At 37.1% G+C, this 17,594-nt stretch overlaps 1 protein-coding gene across 1 annotated transcript; it reads left to right on the forward strand.

Annotated features, from left to right (window-relative positions):
• The first annotated feature begins 2,082 nt into the window (after positions 1–2,082).
• Positions 2,083–17,416, forward strand: Dhc62B (Dynein heavy chain at 62B). Its single transcript, XM_074097437.1, has 2 exons — positions 2,083–2,359; positions 4,633–17,416. The coding sequence occupies exons 1-2, from the start codon at positions 2,225–2,227 to the stop codon at positions 16,297–16,299; spliced, it is 11,802 nt and encodes a 3,933-aa protein (XP_073953538.1). The 5' UTR covers positions 2,083–2,224; the 3' UTR covers positions 16,300–17,416.
• The last annotated feature ends 178 nt before the right edge of the window (positions 17,417–17,594 follow it).

A 17,594-nucleotide genomic window follows, 5' to 3' on the forward strand; every position in this document is an offset into this window, starting at 1 on the left:
ATATTGCCGTCTTCATTTTTTAATATTATCAAATAACAGATTTTTTTTCTTTAAACTTTATATCGCCAATCTTGTCTCTGAAAGTAGAGAATTGTGACTATCGGATAAATCCAGCAAACAAAATTTTATTTACAAACATTTTTGTTCAATTGTAAGGAATAGTTAAAAATCTAAGTTCAGGCCTAAGAATCATCATTTAACATGGGTTGGAATAACGTTTATCTGCTATTCTTTTTTTCGTAAATTGGCACGAGTATGTTCTCTTATGCGAACCAAAAGTTATATTAACTAACGAACGTGTTTCATTGAGAAAAAAATAAAATATCTGAGTCGTATGACGGCAAATATCTTGCCGTTACCCACTAAAGGGTTAAGGGCGGTGGTGATCTCCAACTATCAGGAGACCCACTTGCTCGTTTGCCATCCAGTCGAATAAAAAAAATGTCGTTATGTTACCTGTTGATATGTATAATATAAACACGAAGCATGTTTTATTGTCGGGTGACACTATTTACCGGCCCGGATAATACCGACATGGAAATACCGAGCCGATTTTTTGTGTACCTACACGAGTTTATTTGTTCGTCGTAACAAATTGAATCATGACCCAGGGTACGAGTAGAACTTTGTGCTACTAATGCCATGTCGACATCTCATACTTTTGTCTATCATAGGAAATCATAGTGAAATGGATTAATAAAAGGTCCACCCTGGGTCATATATCAATTTATTCAAATTTACACGAGAAATTGGATCGATATTTCCATGTGGGTATTATTCAGGCCGGTATATAAATAGTGTCACCCGTATTGTCTTTGCGTATAGACAAAGTGATGTCACTCACTCTACGTTGAATATACTAACCCACTTCGACATAAGTAGGTAATTAATGATAGAATAAACCTGACTTTATTCTATCATTAATTACCTACTTATGTCGAAGTGGGTTAGTATATTCAACGTAGAGTGAGTGACATCACTTTGTCTATACGCAAAGACAATACGGGTGACACTATTTATATACCGGCCTGAATAGCATCCTCCAATGCAGCGGTGAACAGTTTCGGAGAGATCACATCTCCTTGTCTGACTCCCCGCTGCAGAGGAATAGGCTTCGTGCTCTGGTCCTGTAGTCGGACGGACATAGTGGCGTTTTCGTACAGACACTTCAACACTTCGATATACCGGTAGTCAACTTGGCACCGCTGGAGAGCCTGCAGCACAGCCCAAGTCTCGATCGAATCGAAGGCTTTCTCGTAGTCCACAAATGCAAGGCAAAGGGGGAGGTTATACTCTTCGGTCTTCTGTATAACCTGCCGCAACGCATGTATGTAGTCTACGGTACTATAGCCTTTTCGGAAGCCGACTTGTTCTGGAGGCTGAAAGTCGTCAAGCCTGCGTGCGAGACGATTTGTGATTTGTGATGACCCTGGAAAACAGCTCAGACGGCTCAGAAGTGAGATGGGTCTATAGTTCTTCAGCAAGGTGTTATCACCTTTTTTGAAGAAGAGCACCACCACACTTCTGTTCCATGCTTTCGGCGTTCTCCCTCGGTGGAGGACGGAACTAAACAGCGTCTGAAGGCCCTTAAGGACTGGTTTACCACCCGCCTTCAGGAGTTCGGCTTTGCCATTCTTAAGCTGTTTGAGGGCCATACTAATCTCGTACAGGCTGACGTCCGGGATGTCTTCGGTATAGTGTCGGGTTAATCTAGCCCTCGGGTCTTTACCTTGATTTTCGTCGGGTGTTCGGGTTGTCGTGTATAGCTGTCCATAAAACCTCTCAACTTCCCCCAACAGCTCAGGTTTGGATGAAATGATTCTGCCGTCGTCGGTCTTCAGCTTCATCAACTGGCTTTGACCAACAGACAGATCCCTGGCAAACAGCTTAGAGCCAGTGTTACGCTCAATAGCCTCTTCAATACCGGCGTCCGATACCGATATTGGATCGAATAATCTGAAAACGCTTACGTATCATAATATATACTACCTGCATGCCTGGTTGCTAGGGATATTATTTATTTGACTGTTTGTGTTGTCATGGTTGTATTTACCACGTATTTACAAAACAGGTTTCGTCAATCAAACATTATATAGGCAATTTGTCTAAGGTTGCAAAAGGAAAACTTAAAGAATTATTTTATCATTCATTATGCAACTTAATTTTTTTTTATAATTTGTGTTAATTTGTATTTGATTCCTTAAATACCTTAGCAGATATCACAATGGAGGAAAGTGAACTAAGAAAGCTTCTGCAGACGAAAAATGGATGTCGAATCCCGAAGATGCTGCCAATTCCAGATACTCACGTAATGGATAACTTGTCATTCACTCCGCAACCTCCCTATAATCGGATAAGGGTAAGATTTATATTAAACTAGCGTTTAGTGTTTACCCGCGGCTTCGCACGCGTAAATTATTAGATACCTACAGCCACCTACAGCAGTTGAATTGAAATTCCGGGATTTTATTAAATTCTCGTGAGAATTCCCTAAAATTAGCTGCTATTTAAAACTACTAATAATTCTCAAGCAAACTTAGCCGTTATTAATTTCCTTAAAAGTTTGATATTCTTACTACCATCCTGAATTTTATCAAATTTTTCCACCCACCGGTTTAGATTTTAGAATTAGAATTAGAATTACAATCGTTTATTGCAAGGCACATTACAATTTAAAGGTGGAAATATAATATAATTAAGTAGTACACATGTGACACCCTGCAAGGGCATGGCAACGTAACATAACATAACATAACATAAATATTCTAGGACTAGGGCTTCATATTATTATTATACAAATTCTAAACGCCTCTGAGCATGTCGTATAACACTATACATATAGCTGAATTATTCATTTCATGTCAATATTAGGTTAAATTATACACTTCATAAGACAATTAACTAAGAATAATCTTCATAAAAAAACTCGTTTAAGCTATAGTAACACTTGTTCACTAGGAATATTTTTAATTGCTTAATAAATAAATTATATCTCTCTAGGTTCCTCAAGGAATTCGGTAGGTGATTGTATATTTTGATGGTCATGTAATGAGGGCTACAGGACACAAGTTTTAATGTAATAGATGGTATTTTAAGCTTATTAAAGTTTCCATTGTTTCGCTTATTATTTGTTAATTCTGAATACATGTCCATATTTTTCCTGATAAATTTGCACGACTCTAAAATGTACATGGAGGTAAGAGTAAGTATCTGATGCTTTACAAAATAGGGCCGGCAAGAATCCATTTGATCAATATTCACCAATATCCTGATGCATTTTTTTTGAAGTATAAAATTTTTGTCTACACATCAACACAGTTCCCCGACAACACAAGACCATATGATAGCCTTGAATAGGCATATGCATAATACGCTGTAAGGGCTGTTTTAAAATCCGTAGCGCGTTTAAGGTGTTTAAAGGCATAGATAAAAGAAGATAACTTTTTTGATATTCTTTGAATATGCGACTTCCAATTCATACCGTGTCAAGATTTTAGAGGGGGCGACGCTCGATTTTAATGAAAATTTGCACTTTAAAGTTAAATATTTCGCAAAAAAATCGATGAATCGAAAAATCTTCTTAGCAAACCCCTAATGGTTTTAAAATACCTATCCAACGATACCTCACACTATAGGGTTAGGTGAGAAACTAAAAAAAAAAATATTGTACCATTTGGTCGGCATAGTTTACATATATATCCGTACAAAATTACAGCTTTCTAGCATTGATAGTCCCTAAGCAAAGCCGCGGACGGACGGACAGGCAGACAGACAGACAGACATAGCGAAACTATAAGAGTTCTGTTTTTTCCATTTTGGTTCCGGAACCCTAAAAAATTAGCTTATCTCTGATAGGATAGGACTACAACTTATAGATATGTCACATTTGAAATAAAAGACTATGTACATCAATGTCTATCAAATATTTTAATTAAAACTTATAAGTCCTCTTCGGGTTCATCGGCAGATGTAGAACTAAAAAGGAAAAGTCGTTTTGAAGTACTTGTGCTATTCCAATACTACAAATTCACAGATCTTTTAGAGCATGGACTGTATTGCTGTAGATTACTGTTGAATTCTTTTTGTGCCTAGTTGATTACTATTAGACCTAAAGTTTTGTGCCTACCTGTGGAAATCAGTGGTCAGCATACAAAATAACCCTGCATTGAATATTAATATTAACTTACACATAGGTACATAGGTACGTTGCGCGTATGCGTGCGTGCGTTCCTGCCAAAATTATAACCGCTTTGATTAGACATGAAATTTGGCCCGGATGGTTTATTAAGCCACGTTATTGAAATGCACAACGTAATTTTTTAAGAAATACCGTAATTTCAATTCAACTGCTAAAGTGTACGCGTGCGAAGCGTAGGTACATCTATTTTTCAAGTGGCTTATTCCAAGTTTATCTAACTACTTACTGGAAGTGACTGAAATTCGACATGCAAGATTAGATTCACATACACAAGACAAATTAAATAAAAAACAAGCATTATAAAATCGATTGTTTAAAAGATTTATAGGTGCATATAAATTTCGGTAGTGTTCCTGTAATGTAATAAGCTGTTAAATACGCGTGACTCAGCACTTTTATTATTCCGAAGTATTAGCAAGGTATTTCGTTAACAGGACAAGCAAGCAAAGTTTCGGCAAGTTTTAGAAGAAAAGGCGTCGGAGAGAAAGGTAAAGATCGCCCGGCCGCCACTACCGCGTCGCGAACGTGACCGACTTGAGATTGTACAGGAGCGCCATATCGCATTGCTTAAAGAATGCGCTGACAAAATACAACCACCGCCTATGCTGAAGTCATGGGAGAGAATAATTATAAACCTAATTCCTTCAAAATTACGAAACGCTTTCCCTGCGCTGACAGAAGAACTGATTAAGGAAAGTAAAGCTGCGTGGGACCGCAACCTTCATGATGCTGCAGTTAAGCTGGTTGTCCGCGATGTTCCCGGTGTCTCCCGGATTAGATATCAAGAACCGCATTTCAAATATGCTGGAGTTACACCTAACTTTAGCAAAATGGTTAAATTTCGTAAAAAGCTTCAAGATGGTTCGCTTCTTTTACATCCTTTCATAAGACTTGTCCTTGAATCTTCAGAAAAGACATTCCCGGCGGCTATTATAAATTTGGCAAAATATAGAGCAAAAGGACCTATGGATTTGAGCGAATTTCAAGCAAAGGTAATGGAAGAAATCAAGCGAGCTGACTATTTAGTATCCAGTACTTGGTATGCGATTCTTGTCAATTGGTTAAAGAATCCTAGATGTCTGCGAGGTATGCGCCCTAAAAAAATTCCTGAATTTGTTCGCTGTGCTACAAAGATGATATCTATGCAAATACAGGAATTAATGCGTAGATCAATTGATGCGCTTATTGAGTCTCTAAAAGATCCAGATTCTGTTCCTATTCTAAATCTTGCTTTGGATTTTGATGGAGAATTTATTTATGACGAGACTCTTGAAACAGTCTATGAAACCTTTCATCAAATAGCTGACGCCATAGCAACCATTGCTCAAAGACTAATGCCTATAGAACAGTATCTGAGATTACCTTACGATTTTGATGCCCTTCCAGTGCGATACAATGAATGGTTGCACAAAGATGGCCATGAACGATTGCAAAATCAATTGGACATAGTATTTGCTCCTCTTCTTCAGTATTTAGATCAACTTCGCAAAGAATATGAAATGCTTTATGGACTTCCGGCAAAATCGGCGCTTTTAAAATTTATATCAGAAGCAGAAGAATTTGAAGAGAGTCGTGATAAAATCAAATATTTTCAGAGTATCGATTCTGACATTACTGCAGTGCTAGAAAATGCATATTTTAACTGCTCGGTAGTATGTCAGTTACGGATGGTAGATGGATTAAAGCGCAAAGCTTTGGAGTTCATTAACGATATTATAGCAGGAATAGTAAAAACACACATGGACGAAAATAGAAGCATTTGTTCTGAGTTTGAAATTATTGCTGGTAGAGCGCTTAAGGAACCTGAAAATGCAGCAGAATTAATAGAACAAGGAGTATATATTTTACATGCCAAAACTGTGTTGGTCGAAGCTTTAAAGGACAGAATAATGAGACAAATCAATATTATTTCCAATCTACTGGAAATGACATCTCTGTCTCCAGAACACGTGGCATCTAATACACGAACTGTCAATTGGTTAAAGGATATAAAACCAATATTCGACAAAAATGCGGCCGCTTACGAAACATTCAAAGGAGAAATGGAAGATAACCTATTAAGTAAAATAAATTATCTGAATAGGGAAGTTCAAGAAATGCTTCCATTTTTAGAGCTTCTTGACAACATGGATGACGTAAACCACACTCTCGAATATCTTGAATATTTGCGCAAGTTTGCGTATCGTTTAGCCGACTGCGATAAATTAGTTACATGGATAAATAATGAAGAGAAAACATTCAAATTTCCAATTTCCCAATATACTGATTTGGAGGAACTTAAGGATTTTGTTTTACCATTTTATAGCCTTGTTCATCTTGTCCATCAATGGAAACGTAGTTATTTTACTTGGATGGATGGTGTATTTGAGTATTTAGACCATAATCAGATTGAGCAAGATCACGATTTCTACTACAAAGAATTCCTAAAGCTGTCTAAAGTATATCGAGCGAAAATCAAACAGCAAATCGCTGAAGGCAATGAAAGAAGATTTCAAGGAATGGCAGATGATCTAGACGTAAATAATCTTCCTGCTCCAATGAAACTTTGTGCTCAAGCCGTAGCCGAGCTTAAAGAATGGCGACCGAATGTTCAAATGGCACATATTATGTGCAATCCTGCTCTTGTTCAGAGGCACTGGGATGAAATGTCACTAATAGCAGGATTTGAATTAACACCTACTGCAGGCACCACATTACGGAAAATCATTAATTTTGATCTTTGGGATCAACTTGATCAATACGAGATTATTAGCGTTGCTGCGACTAAGGAATTGGCGCTTATTACAAATCTTAATAAGATGATAGCTGAGTGGACTGACATTTGTTTCAAAACCAGTCCATATAAAGACACAGGCATTTTTATTCTGTCTGGACTTGATGACATACAAAGCGTTTTAGACGATCATATAGTTAAGACCATAGGTATGCGGGGCTCTGCTTTTGTTAAACCATTCGAATCTCAAGTCAAAACGTGGTATGAAAAAATTACGAGGGTTAATTCAACAATTGATGAATGGGGAAAAGTTCAGAGTCAGTGGCTGTATTTACTTCCCATATTTTCTTCAAAGGATATTGTAGCACAAATGCCAGAAGAGGGAGTTATGTTTGTTGAGGTAAATAACGTATATCGACGATACATGGCTTGTGTTGACAAAGATCCGCATACTCTCGAAATTGCAGGTGGAGCTGGTGTATTAGAATCATTTAAGATTGCTTCTGGAATGTTAGAAAAAATTAATGACGGTGTCAATAATTACTTGGAAAAGAAGCGGCTGTACTTTCCAAGATTTTTCTTTCTGTCCAATGATGAAATGTTAGAGATATTGTCTGAAACGAAAAATCCTCTTAAAGTTCAGCCTCATTTGAAAAAATGCTTTGAAGGTATTAATCGATTAGTATTTGACGAAGAATTTAATATATCAACCATGATCTCAATGGAAGGAGAACAAATAGATTTTCTTGAAATTATAAGTGTTGAGGCTGCAAGAGGCTCAGTTGAAAAATGGCTTGTCCAAGTGGAGCAACAAATGCTTAAAGCTGTTAAAATGGAAACAGAATTATCCTACTACGAATTTCCAAATTATGGACGCGTGGAATGGATACTATCATGGGAAGGAATGGTAGTGTTGGCTGTATCTCAAATTTACTGGGCTGTAGATGTGCATGAAGCATTACATACGCATAAATTAAGTGAACTTGAAGCGTTTAACAAAAGTTTGAATAAACAACTTAATGAAACTGTAGCTGTCATTAGGCGTACTGACTTATCAAAACTTAGTAGCATTACAGTTAAGGCATTGATTGTTATTGATGTACATGCCAAAGATGTTATTTTTGAACTCGTCGGCAAAAATGTAACTGAAGTGACTGATTTTCAGTGGCTAGCACAATTACGGTATTACTGGGAAGAAGAGAGAGTATTCGTAAAAATAATAAATGCTGTCGTTAACTATGCGTATGAATATTTGGGAAATTCCGACAGGTTGGTGATTACTCCCTTAACGGATAGATGTTACCGTACGTTAGTTGGAGCTTATTACTTACATTTAAATGGGGCCCCTGAAGGTCCCGCAGGTACTGGGAAAACAGAAACTACAAAAGATTTAGCGAAGGCTCTTGCTGTTCAGTGTGTGGTATTCAATTGTTCAGATGGGTTAGATTACAAAGCTATGGGGAAATTTTTTAAAGGTTTAGCGTCATGCGGTGCTTGGGTATGTTTTGACGAATTTAATCGTATAGAAGTTGAAGTATTGTCTGTAATAGCTCAACAAATTTTATGCATTGTGCGAGCTGTAAGAGGTCATGTAGAAACTTTTGACTTCGAAGGCACCATTCTCACTCTGAATCCCGCTTGTTACGTTTGCATCACAATGAATCCTGGCTATGCAGGACGATCTGAACTCCCAGATAACCTGAAAGTACTGTTTCGTACAGTGGCTATGATGGTTCCTGATTATGCAATGATAGGAGAAATATCTCTTTACTCTTTTGGGTTCTTAGATGCGAGAAATTTGTCCGTTAAAATAGTTACCACTTACAGACTTTGTTCCGAACAACTATCATCTCAAAACCATTACGATTATGGTATGAGAGCTGTCAAAACTGTTTTATCAGCTGCAGGTAATCTTAAAAGAAGCTTTCCAAATGAAAGTGAAAGTATATTGTTGCTGAGATCAATCACAGACGTCAATTTACCAAAGTTTTTATCTTTTGATGTTCCTCTGTTTGAGGGCATTATATCAGATTTATTCCCCGGAATAAGTTTACCAAAGCCAGATTACGAAAACTTTTTGAACGCTTGTAATGATACATGTGAAAGAAATAATCTTCAGCCCATGGAATGCTTTTTAATCAAGGTCATTCAGACATTTGAAATGATGATTGTCAGGCACGGTTTTATGTTGGTCGGTGACCCTTTTGCTGGTAAATCGATGACATTAAAAATATTATCAGAATCGCTTACGTTGATGGAGGAAAGAAAACAGCCGGGGGGGTGTGCTTCTACCTATAAAGTACTTAATCCCAAAGCCGTCACAATGGGACAACTTTACGGGGCGTTTGATCCGGTTTCTTATGAATGGACAGATGGTATTGTAGCCACAATTTTCAGAGATTTTGCTTCAGATGATACTCCAGTAAAAAAATGGCTGGTTTTTGACGGCCCTGTGGATGCTGTGTGGATAGAGAATATGAATACAGTGCTTGACGACAATAAAAAACTGTGTTTGACTTCTGGGGAAGTGATGGCAATGTCAAGCGTGATGTCAATGATATTCGAAGTAATGGATCTTTCTCAAGCCTCGCCAGCTACAGTTTCAAGGTGCGGTATGATATATATGGAGTCAGCATCACTTGGTTTCTATCCATTTTATAAATCTTGGATAAATACACTAAATCCAATTTGGCTCGAGGAGAACGAAGAGTATATTTTCAATATGTGTGAGTGGCTTTTTGATCCATTAGTATACTTTGTTAGAAAATATTGCACACAGTTAGTTACTGCAGGAGAAGTGAATTTAATAATAAGCACTCTTCGCCTTGTTGAAATGTTGATGGACTCTGCTATTGAAGGCGAGGAAGATACAAAATTTACACGTACTTGGTTTTTAGCTTCTTTTATGTTTGCTTTGGTATGGGGTGTAGGGGGAATATTAAATACTGACTCTCGTGAAAAGTTTGATGATCTTATAAAGGAATACTTCAGAGGTGAAAAAGGAATACCTGAGCAGATAGACCGTTTAGACGTATCTATTCCACCTGAGGGTATGATTATAGATCATTATTATATGTATAAAAGCAAAGGCTGTTGGAAGCCTTGGGCCGATTATGTAAAAGCAGTACAGGTGAAGGAACAAATAAATCTTCTGCAAACTGTTGTACCGACAATGGAAACAGAAAAATACATGTACTTACTCAAATTACACACTAACTTTGCCCGACCATTATTACTGATTGGACCAACAGGAACTGGAAAAAGTTTTTACGTCCAAAATTTTTTAATGAATAACGTTGATATGGAAAAATATACGCCCGGTTTTTTAACTTTTACAACAACAACTTCTGCTAATCAAACACAAGACTTAGTACTTTCTAAACTAGTTAAGAGAAGAAAAAATAATTACGGTCCTACAAAAGGTAAAATAGCTGTTATATTCATAGATGATATGAATATGCCTGCTAAGGAAGTTTACGGTGCACAACCAGCTATTGAATTACTGAGGCTTTATTTCGACCAAAAACATTGGTATGATTTAAAGACGACCGACAAATTGTATATTTACGACACATTCTTTTACGGAGCAATCGGACCTGTAGGTGGCAGCCGACAGTTGATATACCCTAGGATGTTACGACATTACAATATATATTCAATAAATACATTTTCTAAGGATAGTATGACTAAAATTTTTACTACTATTTTACAACTAGGTTGGAGAAGAAATGGTTTCGGACAAGACACACAACCTATAATCGTTAGCATCGTCGCTGCTACAATGGATATTTACGATCTAGCTTCTGATGGGTTACGGCCTACACCAGCTAAATCTCATTATATCTTTAACTTAAGAGATATTTCGAGAGTAATTCAAGGTTGTGCCTTGCTAAGAAAAGAATCAGCTGAAAGCAAAAAAACATTCACGAGGGTATGGGTACATGAAACTATGAGAGTGTTTTATGATAGACTGGTTGACACAGACGACCGCACTTGGTTTTATACCTTGCTTAAAAAAATGACAGTATTTTATATGAAGGATACTTTTGAAACGGCTTTAGATACATATGTCGATGAAAAAGGTGATGTGACACAAGAACAAATTAAATCTTTGATGTTTGGATGTTACTTAGATGCAGACAGCCCAGAAGGTGAAAGACGTTACGACGAGTTACCTGCGAAGGAAATATTCCTTAACATTAGCATTGCTATGTTAGCTGAGTACAATGCTATGCATAAAGCGAAAATGAACATTGTATTATTTGATTATGCATTGGAACATTTATCGAAGATATGTCGTCTACTGTCCATGCCTTCGGGGAACGCTTTATTAGTAGGTGTAGGTGGTTCCGGCCGCCAGTCGTTAACGCGACTAGCTAGTACCATATTAGGTCAAAACGTTTTTCAACCAGAAATAACTAAATCATACAGTGTTAAAGACTGGCATGACGATGTTAAATTAGTTCTACGTGAATCAGGGGGTCTTAATAAAGACACGACATTTTTGTTTACTGAGAGTCAAATAAAAGAAGAAACTTATATCCAGAATCTAGACAGTTTACTAAATTCAGGTGAGGTTCCTAATTTATACGGCTTGGATGAAAAACAAGAGATCCTAGAATTGGTACGCTTAGGAGCTCAAGGGGGAAACAGGAATTTGGATATTAGTCCGCTTCAGATCATGGCCTTTTTTGTTGCAAGGTGCAAGGTAAAATTACACTGTGTATTGTGTTTCAGTCCGATTGGCAGTTCTTTTAGATTACGATTAAGACTTTATCCATCACTAGTTAATTGCTGTACTATTGATTGGTATGATAGTTGGCCTGAAGATGCGTTGGAAAAGGTCGCGCATCATTATATGGGCAAAGTAAATGTGCCTGATAAAGTAAAAGCAGCTGCCGTTATAGCTTGTAAGCAGTTTCACGTAGATGCTAGAGTAGTATCTGCAGATTTTTTCAATAAATTCGGAAGAAAAACATACATTACATCGGCATCTTATTTAGATTTGATTAAATCTTTCACATCTTTGACGAATAGAAAACAAAGAGAACTGAGGGCAGCCAAGTTAAGGTACACAAATGGATTAGATAAGCTTGGACAAGCTGCCGAAGCAGTGGCAATTATGCAACATGATTTAAATGCTTTGAAACCTCAACTTATTATTATGGCCGCAAAATCAACAAAAATGATGCAAGAAATAGAAGTGGAAACTGCTATTGCCGATAAAGCGGCTGCACAAGTGAGAGAAGACCAAAAAGTTGCCAACGTGCAAGCGGCAGCAGCACAAGAACTAAAAAAAGATTGCGAAGCAGATTTAGCGCTTGCATTGCCAATTTTAGAAGATGCTATTGCAGCTTTAAATACACTTAAACCCGCTGACATTACCATTGTGAAATCTATGAAAAATCCCCCAGCTACTGTCAAGTTAGTAATGGCAGCAGTTTGTGTCATGAAAGGTGTGCCACCAGATAAAATTCCAGATCCCGACAACCCAGGTAAAAAAATATTTGATTATTGGGGTCCAAGCAAAAGGCTTTTGGGTGACATGAGTTTCTTAGAATCTTTAAAAAGCTACGATAAAGATAATATTCCTATTGAAACAATGAAAAAAATTAGAAAGGAGTATTTATCCAATAAAGATTTCAAGCCACACATTATAGCTAAAGCTTCTACAGCGGCTGAAGGTTTATGTAAGTGGATAATCGCCATGGATATGTATGACGCAGTGGCTAAAGTTGTAGCTCCAAAAAAAGCAAAATTAAATGCTGCTGAGAAAGAATTTGCAGAGACGATGGCAATATTAGAGGAAAAGAAAGCAACTGTTGCTCGATTAGAAGCTAAACTGGCTGAATTGAATGATGCGTTAGAGGAAGCAAATCAAAAGAAAAAAGCTCTAGAGGATGAGGTACAAAGCTGCATAGATAAGTTATGGAGAGCTGAAAAGCTAATCGGTGGTTTAGGGGGAGAAAAGGTACGTTGGACCGCCGCTGCTGCAAACTTGCAATTGCTATATGATAATTTAGCAGGTGACATACTAGTTTCTTGTGGAATAATGGCATATTTAGCCCCTTATACATTACCTGTTAGAATTAGCACGACAGAGGCGTGGCGTAACCTGGTAATAGAGTTAGACATGCCACATTCAGATACTTACGTCCTCAAAGACGTTTTGGGTTCTGATATTAAAATTCAAAATTGGTGTATTGCAGGTTTGCCTAGAGATTCATTTTCCATTGACAATGGCATTATTCAAGACAATTCAATGAGATGGTCTTTACTCGTGGATCCACAAGGACAAGCAAACAAATGGATTAAAACTATGGAAAAATCGAATGACCTACAAGTAGTGAAATTCACAGATGGAAATTACATGAAGGTCATCGAGACATGCTTAGAATATGGTAAACCTGCTTTAATTGACTGTATATTGGAAGATGTTGAAGCGCCATTAGATCCAGTGCTATTAAAAAATACTTATATGCAAGGAGGGAAAGAATATATAGCGCTGGGTGACAATGTAATAGAGTATCATTCACATTTTAGACTTTATATGACTACAAAGCTTCGCAACCCACACTACTTACCTGAAGTGTTTAATAAAGTTACTCTTATCAATTTTGCGCTGACCAAAGATGGTTTAGAAGATCAATTGCTTGGAATCGTTGTGGCCAAAGAGCGCCCCGACTTGCAAGAAAAACGAGAAAAACTCATCGTCCAAGGTGCAGCGAATAAAGCAGCCTTAAAACAAGTAGAAGATGATATATTACGAACACTTCAGGAATCTAAAGGGGACATCTTAGAAGACGAATCAGCGATAGAGATTTTAGACTCCTCTCAAATATTATCTCTCGACATAATGAAAAAACAAGAAGCTAGCGTAGAAACTGAAATAATTATAGAAAAGTTCCGGCTTGGATACCGACCAATAGCGTCACATTCTGCAGTGCTGTATTATTGCGTCACAGAGCTGCCGAATGTAGATCCTATGTATCAATACTCTTTGACGTGGTTTATTAATCTTTACATTATTTCAATTGAGAATGCTAATAAATCTAAGGATTTAGAGAAAAGATTAAAGTTTCTAAAGGAGACTTTTACCTATAATTTATACAGTAATGTATGCCGATCTCTGTTCGATAAAGATAAACTGATGTTTTCTTTTATAATGTGTTCAAAAATGATGCTATCCACTGGCGAAATGAATCAAGAGGAATATCTTTTTTTGATAACTGGAGGAATCGCTATTAAAAATGTTTTTGAGAAACCTGCAGACTGGCTGCCGGATAAAAGTTGGGATGAGATATGTAGACTGAATGACTTAGTCGCATTTAAAGGATTTAAGGATAGTTTTGTAAATTCACTCAAACAATGGCAAGAAGTTTATGATGATTTGAACCCTCATAATAAGGCTTTGCCTGGAGCGTGGAATGCCAAATTGTCTCAATTTCAAAAACTGCTAGTTGTGAGAGTTCTAAGGCCCGATAAACTGACAATTGCACTTTCTGAATACGTTGAGAAACAACTAGGTCGCAACTATATTACACCGCCACCATTCGACATAGGAAAATCTTTTGGAGACTCCAACTGTCTCTCACCATTATTATTTATACTGTCGCCTGGGTCTGACCCAATGGGTGCGCTTATGAAATATTGTGAGAAGATGGGTTATTCAAACAGATTTAATTCCATATCATTAGGCCAAGGACAGGGACCTATTGCAAGGGCAATGATAGAAAGGGCTCAATTAGAAGGTGGCTGGGTGTGCCTTCAAAACTGCCATTTAGCCGTTTCTTGGCTTCCTGTGCTGGAAAAATTAACAGAAGGATTTGATTTAACAAACACCGACCTTAGCTTTAGGCTTTGGTTGACAAGCTATCCTTCCGATAGATTCCCTCAATCCGTTTTACAAGTAGCTGTTAAAATGACCAACGAACCACCGACTGGACTCCAACATAACTTAAATCGTTCTTACATTTCAGAACCACTAAAAGAACCCGAATTTTATGAAGGTTGTCCGGGTAAAGATAAAGTATTTAGTAAACTTTTATACGGAATAAGTTTTTTCCATGCGGTTGTACAGGAACGGAAAAAATTTGGTCCTTTAGGGTGGAATATTCAATACGGCTTTAATGATTCTGACTTTCAAATATCTGTTATGCAGTTACAAATGTTTCTAAACCAATATGAGGAGATTCAGTATGTCGCAATAAAGTATTTAACCGGCGAATGTAATTACGGCGGTCGAGTGACCGACGATTGGGATAGAAGACTAATAGTTACCATTTTAGATAATTACGTGAATCCTGGAGCTATAAATGATCCTAATTACACCTTTTGCGATGTGGGGACTGTGTATGGGTTACCGCGGAGATGTGAATATCAAGACTATTTAAAACACATAGAATCCGTTCCTGTAAATCCTCCTCCTGAAGTATACGGACTACATATGAATGCGGGTATAACTCGTGATTATTCCATATCTATGGCCCTTACAGCAGCTTTAGTTCTAGTGGAGGGTACAGGCAGCGGAGGAGAAGGTGGCAATACCGAAGCAATACTTGTTAATATGGCCGCAGACATATTGTCCAAGTTACCACCAAAATTCGATGTGGAAGAAGCGCAGAAAAAATATCCGGTTGATTACAATGAGTCAATGAACACCGTCCTTATGCAAGAAATGGAAAGATTCAATAAACTATTAAACGAAATTCGAAATTCATTAATGGATTTGCAAAAAGCTGTTAAGGGTTTAATAGTAATGTCACCGGCATTGGACAATCAGGCTAATTATATGCTGCTCGGCAAGATCCCCGAAAACTGGCGAAAAGTTTCATACCCAAGTCTGAAACCATTGCCTAGTTATGTATCAGACTTTGTGAATAGACTCGAAATGTTACAGAATTGGTACGACAATGGTAAACCTCCGACGTTTTGGCTGTCGGGGTTCTTCTTCACACAAGCCTTTCTCACAGGTTCTACGCAAAACTATGCGAGGACTAAGAAAATTCCCATTGATTTGCTTATTTTCGATTTCGAGGTTCGTAGAGTAGATTACGAAACTACTCCACCAGAATGGGGTGTTTACGTGGAAGGTCTTTTCATGGATGGAGGCCGATGGGACAGACAAACTCACGCCATAGGGGAACAGTTACCTAAAATATTAAATGACAATATGCCCGTGGTATGGCTATACCCGAAAATAAAATCAGAATTTAGCGAAGACGGGAGATACAGATGTCCACTTTACAAAACGCTCGAAAGAAAGGGCGTGCTGGCAACAACCGGTCATTCATCTAATTTTGTCTTAGCGTTTTATTTGCCATCAGATAAACCTTCTGCTCATTGGATTAAAAGAAGTGTGGCCTTACTGCTGCAATTAGATAATTAAAGATACCATTATGGTATCAAACCAGGTGTAAAGCGAGAGATTTTTAGAAAGTGAGTTAACTTTTGAAGGCGTGGTAACTGTTAAAAGTAGTTTGTAGCTGCGATACATGTGTTTTTTTGTTTTTTCAATAAGTCACATAATAAAATTTTAATATACAATTAATATGCCACAAAGCCGCTTCAAAACAAAACACCAATTACAGCTATCATTAGGTACATTTTATTTTACGCAATGTCATAAAAGGATTAGATTAGATTAGATGTAAAAATTGTGTAAAATATAACTTTTTGGATTTTGATTGTGATGCGCCGTGGAACGTTCCTCATAGTACTTATTATAGGCACCTATTACCTAAATAGTATTATGTATCATAATTATTTTGCTCGTATATTACTTAGTAAGTAAAGTAAGTATAAACGAGGAATATCGTTATGATACCTACATTCGAGTGTAAAAATATACACTTATCCAACGGGTCAAAAATACGTACATACTACAGACTCTTATGCCGGCGCAATAAGGCCGTGATAAGTGATATGATAATATATTGTTTAGTGGTCCGTTCCATATAGATACATATTTTTGCACTTGACTGTACATGTGAAGTCTTATAGGACTTCTAGCTATATATGTGTGTACCTACATAATTAATGACTGTGTAGTTGACTTCATAAATCGTGTTTAGGGCGTATATTAAAGGGTAAAAGTTTGCAAGGGGTTTAAGGGATAATTGATAGTGACAGTCTAGGACCTAGACTAGTTAATTTTTAGACAAATTTAGCCGTAACATGTCTTAACGGAAATTTAATATTTTTTTTACTATACATTTTGTGACTAAGTTTTTCCCAAAAAATTATGTTTATTGCTTATATTTACTTAATATATTATGCTTCGTTTGTACGCTTATTTAACTCTATGATTTACTTACATAGAGTGGGTATTTCTAAAAAACTTAGAAAGTGAAAATTAAAACATCAAACTTGGGCAAAAATATTTCTCAATCAATTTATTATATATAACCCCTTTCAAACCTCTTACCCTATATTATCTTACGTACTTACACCCTGTTTTTAATCTCTATGTTTGTGATAAACTCTGAATAAGTTACGGCGCGTACCTACCTTACCTACAGGTCGGAATCATGGTCTGAGTCTACCTCCCAAATTTTGTTGAAATCGCTGAGTTTAGGGTACAACTTTAAATAGAAATGCCCCTGAAGCACTTTCTGGGTATATAATTCTCTCTTCTCATACGTTTATTTTTTATAAATAATTTAAATTTTTCAATGCCAAACA

Source organism: Choristoneura fumiferana, chromosome 14 (assembly GCF_025370935.1).
Source record: "Choristoneura fumiferana chromosome 14, NRCan_CFum_1, whole genome shotgun sequence".
In the NCBI taxonomy this organism is placed as follows: domain Eukaryota; kingdom Metazoa; phylum Arthropoda; class Insecta; order Lepidoptera; family Tortricidae; genus Choristoneura; species Choristoneura fumiferana.